Source organism: Pinus tabuliformis, chromosome 3_2 (genome assembly GCF_031772625.1).
Source record: "Pinus tabuliformis cultivar Carrire ecotype Pingquan chromosome 3_2, CPIR1, whole genome shotgun sequence".
Taxonomy (NCBI): Eukaryota; Viridiplantae; Streptophyta; class Pinopsida; order Pinales; family Pinaceae; genus Pinus; species Pinus tabuliformis.
The window spans coordinates 188,680,547-188,691,109 of record NC_142302.1 but is presented as its reverse complement, the minus strand read 5'-3'; the positions used below and the strand labels follow the sequence as shown (position 1 = coordinate 188,691,109).

The 10,563-nt window shown below is 38.9% G+C and overlaps 1 protein-coding gene across 1 annotated transcript; it reads left to right on the top strand.

Annotated features, from left to right (window-relative positions):
* The first annotated feature begins 204 nt into the window (after nucleotides 1–204).
* On the top strand, nucleotides 205–924 carry LOC149180407 (uncharacterized). Its single transcript, XM_089413871.1, has one exon. The coding sequence runs from the start codon at nucleotides 205–207 to the stop codon at nucleotides 922–924; it is 720 nt and encodes a 239-aa protein (XP_089269997.1).
* Nucleotides 925–10,563: the final 9,639 nt, after the last annotated feature.

Below are 10,563 nucleotides of genomic sequence, written 5' to 3'. Positions count from 1 at the left end.
CATCCAAACAAGGTCAAAAGTTCACTTGTTGGGACATTATCCAGAAGAGGTAAGATATGTTTTAATGGACTGAAACCAGATATCCATATAGTGACAGAAGGGACCTTTTAACTGTACTGTATTTTGAGCTTCGCGACACATTATCCACATTATAGGTAAATGTGCTGTTATGAGATTTTAACTCAAATTCTGTATCGAGCAACCATGGAGCGCAACAATTCTTATATGGGTAGGGCTAGTTTTTACAGTTTTTCATCTTCTATCAGTACCCAAATGGAGAATCCCATGGAGGAATTCGAGGAGGAGGAAATCTGGGCTGTTGTTCCCTCTGAGCCCAATACCAAAGATCTGAGGTTCAAATCCCAAGAGATCAAGAAGGTCAGAGAAATCGCCTCTACTTCTCGGTGGCTTCCCACAGCCTCGCGCATGATTCCTCGGAGCCTTGCGAATGAAGATAGCGTCAATAATGTTTCACGCATCAGGCATCAATCCGCCCCTGTGAATATACCTGACTGGTTGAGAGTTCAAAGAAGGGAAAGTCAGAGGAGGATTACGCCAATTGACGATGAATTTGGTATTGATGAAGATGATGGGGAAGAAGAGGATAAGGAGGACGAGAGGATCCCACCGCATGAATTGATTGCTCGGCAGCTCGCCAGAAGCCAAATTACATCGTTCTCTGTATTTGAAGGCGCGGGGAGGACTCTGAAGGGCAGAGAATTCCAGTGCCATGTTCTGGTTCCATTGAATGATGAACTATTATTATCATCAAAACTCTTGTTCTCCTCCCAGTCTACTTCATGGAGGACTGACTCGCAGGGCATTGGGGAATTTGACTTATCTACGCTAGGAAATGATGTAAACGAAAGAAAAAATATCGGAAATACTTGGAAAATAGGGCATGAGATGAACCCCTACCGCTAAGGTTATGAAGAGAGCCTGTGCTGAAGACTTGAGAATACTCTCTACAGTGATCAGAATCGAACATTCTGACATGAAAGAGCATGTCATTTCTTCCAGTTCATGATCAATTAAGAATGATGGGATTCAATGATGGATGTGTGACACGAGTAGATGATCTGAGTGTGCTGGATATAGAAGATTGAAGGGAACTTAATTTATTTGTAAGCCTAATTTGATTCTGTTGTATGGTCTTAAAAACGACAACACAAATAGGCATCGCGCTCCCATTGGTGCTGGGTAGATATTGCAATTGGGATTGGGAAGTCATCAGCGTTATGTTCTGTATTATTTTTTTTTAGTCTTGTATTTTGTTTGAATTCGTAGCCTCATGTAATTGCAATGACACAAGTCTTTTAAGCTGCCGACAGACCGAGAACCCAATTGCGACCTATGATACCATTCAAATTTACTTTCTATAGACTGTAACAATGACCATAATGGAAGGGATCCACTCAACTGAGGAGCATATGGCAACGTATCAACAGATGAAATGAGAGAATCAATGAAAATGACACAAGTCTTTTAAGCTGCTGGCAGACCGAGAACCCATTTGCGAGCTATGATACCATTCAAATTCACTTTCTATAGACTGTAACAACGACCATAATGGAAGGGATCCACTCAACTGAGGAGCATATGGCAACGTATCAGCAGATGAAATGGGAGAACCAAAGAAATATGTATTGTATGATTCAAAATGTAGAATCCCATTAAAACTCGCTGCCTAATAATGTTTCTCACATACTGTCACATTTATAACCAGGTAATACATAGTTACAATAATTTGCCTTCTGAGAGAGCACAATTATTTGGCAGCATCACAAATCAATAGTAACACCGAGGATAGCTTAGATCTTATTGATAACTTAAAACCAGCTAGATTTTCTTCCTTGCATGAAACGAGCTCAGACAGCATTATATAGCCATTATTTTCATTACATAAACAAGTTCAGAAACACTATATATCCCTTCATTTCATTAAATCGACATCTTGGAAATTGGGTTGCAGCGCACCAAAATTTAGATGCTCTCATGGGTAAAGGGTTGTTAACCACAACGGCTTAACAACTATAAGGTCGGAGGTTCAAGTCCTCCTTCTAGCGGCATTTGGGTTTTAGTGGGCTTTGGGTCCAGATTTTGAACTTGGCTCTGATACCATGTGTAGGGGCCTGATTCCTATTATTAGAGTCTCAATCTATAATACACTAACAGATCTATTTTCCTACTGTTCTAAAAGTAAAAAAAAAGAACTTGCTGACCTTCTCACATAGATTTAAACATTCAACATCTTATCACTTTATCATAAGTAACATAATTTAAGGTGAGCATTCCATTGATATCAACTTAACAAGAGTGGTCCATGGAAAATACCTGTTCCGGCGGTTGATGATGATACCTTTGTCTTATATCTCCTGCTGAACGCTCCTTCTCACCGACCCAATTGGATTTACCTCCCAGCCAACTAGGAAATAAATTCCTAGCCCAGGAAACCTCCACAGGTTCCCTAGCCCTCCGTGCCCAAGTCCAACCAGATATAGTGTGTCCTCAAGAAGAATGTGCAAAACTAGATAATGATACTTTCCTCCTCTCAAACCCAAGAAACCTCCATAGGTTTCCAAGGTCTCCCAAAACCATAACAAGGCCAAACAATCACAACCAACCCCCCACAATCCTAAGCAAGACTCCAAAACCCCCTCTTTTCTTCCTTCCCCCTTCCCTTTTTATACCCTCTTTCCTCAACCACCTCTCATTAATGTCATTAAATTCTCATCCATCCTTAGTTGACTTCTCTTCTCCCAAGTAAGCTAGGAGTACATTTGGAATTGTGATATGAATATAAAATTGAGAATTTAATGGGAAAGGATCATGTCTTCTCCCAAGTAAATCTGAAAAGTACATTTGGGAATGTGAAGTGTAATTACATGGAGGGGACCATGTCTTCTCCTTAGTAAATGTGAGGGTACATTGGGGAATGTGAAATGAATAAATATATATTGATGATAAGATGGAGAGGACTATGTCTTCTCTCAAGTAAATGTGAGGGTACATTGGGGAATGTGAAATGTACTTACATGGAGAGGACCATGTCTTCTCCTTAGTAAATGTGAGGGTACATTGGGGAATGTGAAATGAATAAATATATATTGATGATAAGATGGAGAGGACTATGTCTTCTCCCAAGTAAATGTGAGGGTACATTGGGGAATGTGAAATGAATACATATATTTTGAAATAATGGAAGGAGACCATATCCTACATAATATTCAATTTGAGAAGGTAAGTGGGGAATTTGAATAATGGAAATCATAAATTTATATTAGACCAATATTTCTCAATATTTTCAGATAATGTAAATATTAACAAAATTTGTAGGATAAGATTTAAGTGGGGCATTACAGAAAAAGACAACAAAGCAACCTCACCTTCTAGTTGGGATTTATCCTGAAAGTGTTTCCTAGGTCGTATCTTGTGTTATTGTGGTTTTGTGAGTGATTTTTCTAGTTGCTATATATTTTTTGCATTTTATATATCTTGTGCATAAGTTGAAGCAGTGATTTAAATAATCTAGAAAGTCTAAGGAAAATTAACCCCTATTTTTTGTATTTCAGTAAAATGATTTATGAGATCCTTTGTCATTAATTGTCTAGTTGAATATCCATGGCAATTTACAGATCATGCTTTGAAGGACATCCACATGAAAAATCATAGCTTTGGGAACTTTGATGCACATGGAGCCTTTTACCCATGATGCATCTATAGAGGCATATACATAGGATGAGGAATTCAAGGAGGTGTTTCAACAATTGCAGACCTAGAGTCATGTAGAAAATGGAGATAGCAAAATTGACTGTCATCTCTAAAATGGGTTACTCTATGGGCTAGAAAAACTAATTGTTCCTAAAGGTGAGTGATTGTAGCTAATCAAAGTGTTATGAATCTTTCACCTTAAAAATGATAAGAAATCAATAATTATAATCCTCTTTGAGAGAGAAACCTTCTTTTACAATGAATACAATGTACAAGACATGATTTGATGATATATATATATATATATATATATGAACGAACGAGACAAAAATACCATTATAATAAAATGAGATCATGAAAAATTCTAACCTACCTAATAATATAACAATACAAATTCAATTATTTAATATCTAAGACTAAATTCCTTATTTTCTAAATCCAATAAATACCAAATTGATATTTCCACCTATGTCAAACTATCTAGCCCAACATCTTATCAATTCTCCAATTGTTTCTATCCTCCACTCAGAAGTCTAGCTTATCACCTTTTATACTCATTTGAGAAAGTGAATTACCTTTTTTGAACTTACCCAAAATAAAGCATTTAAACAAATTATTACGAAAACGAAAAGTTGAGATATGAGTAAACAACAAATGGGTTTTTTACTCATCAGATGCTTCATTGGGAAAATTGGAATCAATTCTATGTAGAAATCATTTTATCCGTGGGATAATAGTTCCCAAATAGAAACCAATATAATTTTGTGTACTCAATTGAAGAATAATTTTAAAAATATGAAATATGGGTGTTCTGCACAACGAAATCAATTTGATGAGTTGCAAGAATTTTTGCGAAATTATGAACAATTTGAGAGATTTCATTGTTCTTATAAAGGGTATGTGTTCAGATTTCATGAATGACCAAATTAGCAAAACGTCCAACAAATGCAACGACCAAGGTTAGCTCTCAGTTAATGAATTTTAGAGAGGTAGGGGAAACCTTTACTAGTATAGATACGATCTTATAAAGAATATAATTTTTCTTCTTATGCGGATAAATGTAGCCATTTTGTGTAAGGATACATAGGGGAAGCAAAGGGCTTTTGAGGAAATTATTGTCCTCTTTCTTACCATCAATTTCATTGTGGGATCAAATCATTTGGTGAACCAAGCAAAGAGGTCAATGATTCAAAAATTGAAATTAATTGTTGAGTGGTGCATAAACATCCATTTGTTGGTCAATTGTAACAACCTCGGGTTGTATTTCCATGTAAAAAGGAAAAAATCAACCAAGGTCATGGGACATGTATTCCAAGTTGAATCGAGGGGCAAAACATCACATTGGGTGTCACTTGTGGTTAATTAAGGGCTATGGAAATTGGTAAAGGCATTGGCAAAGGAAAAAGGCAATAAATGGAAATTTAATATAAGAAATGAAGAAAAATATGAGAAAAGGAAAATAAAGAGACACAAATATGTGTGCAAGGGAAATTAGAGAGAAAATAAAGAAAAATTAAAGAAAAAAGGAAAGGGAAAGGAAGAGACATCAAACATCAATGATAAAAAGGAAGCTGAAAAACAATTGTCAACTTCTGCTCAGGTTTTGATCAATTTCAAAAATCAAACTCCATGAGGAGAGAAAGAGCACTTGGACACAAGAAAGGAAGCAAGAAAAGGACAAGTAAAGGAAATCAAAGGAGCACAAGAAAAAGTTTGGACAACAACAAGTAAGGGTAAAAATTAAATATGGATTTTCCGGTAATAGTGTGCTTGTGTGATTTAACATGTGGGGATTTGATGCATTGTGCATGCATTGGTTTATGGTTTTAAGTTGTTGTCATTGGCATGGGATTTGCCTGGATTGACAATGGTTTACAACCTTGAAATTTCCATTTCCTGGATAGCCATGCTATAGAGGGTTCTCTATTTTGGTTTAAGCTTTGGATGGCTGGTAGATTTCAGATCCCGAAGAGGCGGTCTCAGGAAAATTCCTAAGGTTGAGCGTGGAGATGGGATTTCTCCTGAAAATCTTAACTGATGGGTGGAGATAAACAAATTCCTCTAGTTATGGTAAAGAAGTCAGAGTCATCCAAGATTGTTTGGTTGCAGTGATTTTTGGACCAGTTTAGGTGAAATCATTGCGGTTGACGGTTGAGGTGGTTTAACCTCTGGAAACCCTGGTTAGTTTTGTTTTGGTTTATCCCATGCGATCCCACATTCATGCTTGGAATATGGAACGAGGGTGATTGGCTGAAAGAGATATTTGGTTCAACTCAATCTACAGTCGAGTGGTACGTGGAAGTCCCTGGCTTGGTTGGATTATGCATATATTATTATGTGTTATTTCTTATTGATATCTATGAGCACATGTATTGGTTACTGTATTGATTTTATCACGGGTTTGTCATGGATTCATTCTGATTAAATGTTGGTTACAGACATCATATACTCTTGGTATATGATGTGCTCTTATTATGGATTTTGTTCATGATTTGATAACATATTGTATGATTATATGAATGCATGGGATAATATGTGTTTTCTATAGCTAGTATGAGAGGGAAATATGTCTTCTTGATGATCATTTGATGAACTAAGGAAACAATGAGCAGAAAGTGCATTCATGGCCTACATGTATTATGTTTACAATATGTTTTTTTAAATGGTTATCATGTATTTTCCAATTTTGGAGGAGAAGTAGAGCCTAGAATTAAGTATATAGACACATAGACCTTATTGGAAATATTCTTGAAGGTTCTGGTCATATTTGGATAGTTGGCTTGAAGACTATCTTGAAAATCTGGATTTGAGTTTCTAACCGCACCCTCTAAACTAAAAGATTTCGGCTACAACTACACAAAAGAAGGCATGTCCATGTGACTGGAGCTTTCCACTTGCATGTACAACTTGGCATGCATGCTTCTGGGAGGTAGGTTTAAGAAAAAGCTAGTTCTAGCCCATGACAAGGTCATCAACAAATGTTGTCTAGTATTTGGGTGATGTAGTTCTCCTAGGAGATTGCAATATGTTTCTAGTTGTATACCCCACTTCCATAATTGGAATTTGGATATTGGGTCATGTCATTGTGTTATAGACATTTTTGTGCCTTACAGCATTGAGCATGAAATGTCCATAATCAAGGGATCCAAAGTCCCTAAACATGTTGTTCCTACCCCTAGAGAAACAAGGCCAGCAAACCACAGCAATTCACAAAAGTTCTCCACCTGAAAACACTAAAAAACAAGCCAATTCTGGATCATTTCAACTGCTCCATTGAGCATCTGTGCTGAATGTCAACTGCTCCACTGTCTACTTGCGTTGAATGTCAACTGCAACAAAGGCTACCTGCGCTGAGCGTAACTGGACAAGTGGCAGGCTCATTTCTCAATGTGTCAATGCTCAGGAAGCTTCCAAAATGACACTTGTATCAGGGAATTCGACTGGTGATGAGTAAGAGGTTCCAAATCTCCAAGTGGAAGCAAGAACCTCCAAGTGGACTCAAGAACTGAGAGAGGGAGAGGACACTAGTCAGTTTCATACCAGCCTCAAGCTGACTCATCCTCTCTCCAAAATCCCTATATATAGATCTCTCCTCCATGAGATCAGAGAGGCTGGAATTTTGTTATTGCAAAGAATTGCTGTTGGTTTGAGACTAGAAACATTGGGTGCTTAATGCTTTGAAGGGAGCTGAAGAAGGAATTCCATTCTGCTGGGAAGGAGATGCTGTATTGGAGCCCTCTGGGTTGTATCTCTTCCTAAACCTTGTTATCAATCAATAAAGCTATCTTGGTTTGCTCCTATATACTGGTGTATTTGTATGATTGCATTAGTGTATTTGATTTATTTCTAATCCTGAATCATTTATGAATATGAATATATGCCTTTGTGTTGTGTTCTTCTCTTGTCGCAAGTAGCTGTTCTCTTGTCACAGGTAGCTGTTCTCTTGTGATCTCGTGGGAATCAAGTAGCTGTTCTCTTGAGCAAGCGAGGAGGCAAGTAGCTGTGAACATCCAAAGAGAAGAGGATCTAGATCGAGGGACAAACGGAAGACAACGGTAAGTCTATCGATCTCCCCTCTTTCACATTTCATAAAGGAAGAAACTAGAATAGCTGTATCTCTTTGTTGCTAAGGCACTGTCACACCTTAGGTGGATAGGATCGTCCTGCATAGGCATTTTTCCCCACAACAAATTGTCAACTCCACTGGGGACATTTGTTTTACTCATTTTATTTGTGTTTACATCATTGTTTGCTTCATAGACTTAACAGCAACAATCGAACTGCTTCTGCAAAGTAGACTGTTGCTGCCTTGATCCTTCACTGGATTTTGTCTATGATCTTAACAATGGATTCACAAATGATTTGATGATCCTTGTGATAGTCTTTAGTACCCTCTCAAAGCATCCCTTTGATTATACCTTGCTTGTGTTTCTGATTTGGCCTGAAACAGTTGATTTTTGAGCAATTTATGACCCAGAACCCAGGGGAAACGAGAGTTTCTCCTTCAGCGCAGGCCCAGTGAAGGCCTTTTGCATTTCAGCACAGTTCCCGTGAAGGTTACCTGCGTTGAATGTCAAAACCCCAGTGTTGAGGTTGCGCTGAACCAGTTTGGCCTTGTGCAGCTGGGGTTCTCTGCTTTCTGTTGCCCTGTTTTGATCTCTGTTTTTTGCAGCCTGTAACCAGCATAGGTACCAGTCTTATAACCCCTTTTCTTTGCTTGAATTCCGCCTCCTTTTGTACAAAAAGACTGTAAGTGTTTTTATGTGTTTGTGGTGTCATTTGCAGTTTTCCTTTGCATAAGTGAAATAATCATCCTGTAGCCCTTGATTCAGATCTGATTGATTGTGATCTTAGGAGAGAGTTCATTGGATGTTTGCAGTTGATTATCATTTGCTTTTGCTTATTGGTTTGAGTTTATCTCTTTTAAGTGTCGAAACAAGTATTCATTTCGAAAATCGCAAAGTGATTGTAATCTCTACTACCCTTGCTGATCTTGGAAAAAGTAAACTTGTTTGTATCTGTCATTTAAAAGCAAATTCAAAGTTGTACAAAAAGCTTTCTTTGTAGGCATTAATACTAAGAAAGCGGAAAACAAACACCTGCATTGTGCATTTGCATTTTGATAAGTTTGCATGCTTGATTTAGGAAAGAGTGCATTAGAGTGTGTTGATTGCTCTTTGAGAAAAGATAGTATCTTTCTTTTCCCTTAGTAGCTAGGATTTTCAAAGTTGAAAAGATAATAAAGCTTGCTTATCATCTTAGACTGCATTTAGGAATTTGTATCATACATCTTGTGGTGAACCTTGAAAGGCAAACTTCTAAAAAGATCAACTTAAAATAAACTGAATGAACCTAACAACGCTTTGTAACATAACGCACAACATAGAGGTCTAGGCTAGAGACGTGTTCCGGCGTCGTTAAGCCTAGTGACTGTCGATCTCGTGGAAGGTGGGTGATTCCTCCTGAGGGACGATAGCGCTAGTACGGATTGTGCTCCCACGTACCGTCGCGTATATATTGGGAGACCCCTATAGGCATATATCCTTTATCCTTAGGAAGCCGTGTCGGCCGCCCTACTGATCGCAATGCAGTGAACACAGCATTCATGAAGATCGACCGCCCGTACCCTAAAAAGTATTTTGCGGTTTTGCGAAAAGTTTGGCACACCCTCTGCCTAGAACTCCAGAGCAGTTTCTTTTGGCCTTTTTCAGACTCTATAACAGAAAAAGTCCATCCGAGCATTTGTCACTTCAGGCTCGTTAAAACATCGAAGGAGACTAGAGTCATCTTTAGCTTTTTCTCGACTCTTTAAAAGTGAAAAAGCAAGTTGTTTCTAAAGCGTCGTTAACAATTTATTTTAAACGGAACAATCACCCTTTATTCCCGCGTTGATCTTTAGGTTGAAAAGATGGAGCACACCAACCAAGGAATTCCCCTTGGTGGAAATCCTAGTCCCTTCTCCTCTTGGGGAGATGTTGGTGCGCCCCACATGGCCACATTGTCGCTTCCAGGACTGACAATTGGCCTACCAGTCTGGCTCTTTTCAACCAATGTCGTTCAGAACACCACAATTCCTGAACAGTCGAGTCAACAGTTAGATCAGACAAGAGTTGCCCACCAGCCTTCCACTTCATCTTCCTCTCCTCCTTCCTCTTCGCTTGACGGAACTGGTAAAACAAAAAACCGGGTTCCTAAGGAGAAGAAAGAGAAGAAGAAGAAAGAAAAGAAGCAGAAGGAGCCTAAGGCGACTGGGGGCAAACAAGTGTCATCTAACAAAAATCCATACACAGCACTCGTAAGGCCTAAATCGCCATGTGTCATATGCAGGGGAGACCACTTCCATAGAGATTGTCCATGTATCCCCCGGATACTAAGAGACTGGTCCCCCCGTTTGCACAATTCGGTAGCATCGACCTCTGATAGCCATGTCGACTGCTCACCGTCAACTAGTGGGAGTGAAGCTCCAGGACAGAGCAGGAAAGCTAAATTTCCCTGCAGACTGTGTGAAGGCGATCACGCCATCCACCGTTGTCCCTTCTTAGATGAGGCAAAAAGAGTCTTGGAAGATCGCCCGATTTTACGAGCGAATCTTCCTCCTGGATATCAAAGACTCCTGCCAAGTCCCTCGCTAGTTGAGAATCCGGTTGACCCGCCCAGGTGGTCAGCCGAAGCACCTGTCATTGAAGATGAACCATCTAGATCCATACCTGACGAAAGTCAAAAGGTTGAAACGGCAGTTGACCCGGTTTTGCCTTCAGAGGCTCTATCTTCGAGTGACACCATCACAGAGGAGAATAAAGACGACACCGTCCAAATTCTCTTCATCAGAACTGACTCTGATGATCAAGGGGG

Coding starts and splice junctions, on each gene's coding strand:
- LOC149180407 (XM_089413871.1), top strand. CDS start 205: ATGGAGCGCAACAATTCTTATATGGGTAGGGCTAGTTTTTACAGTTTT.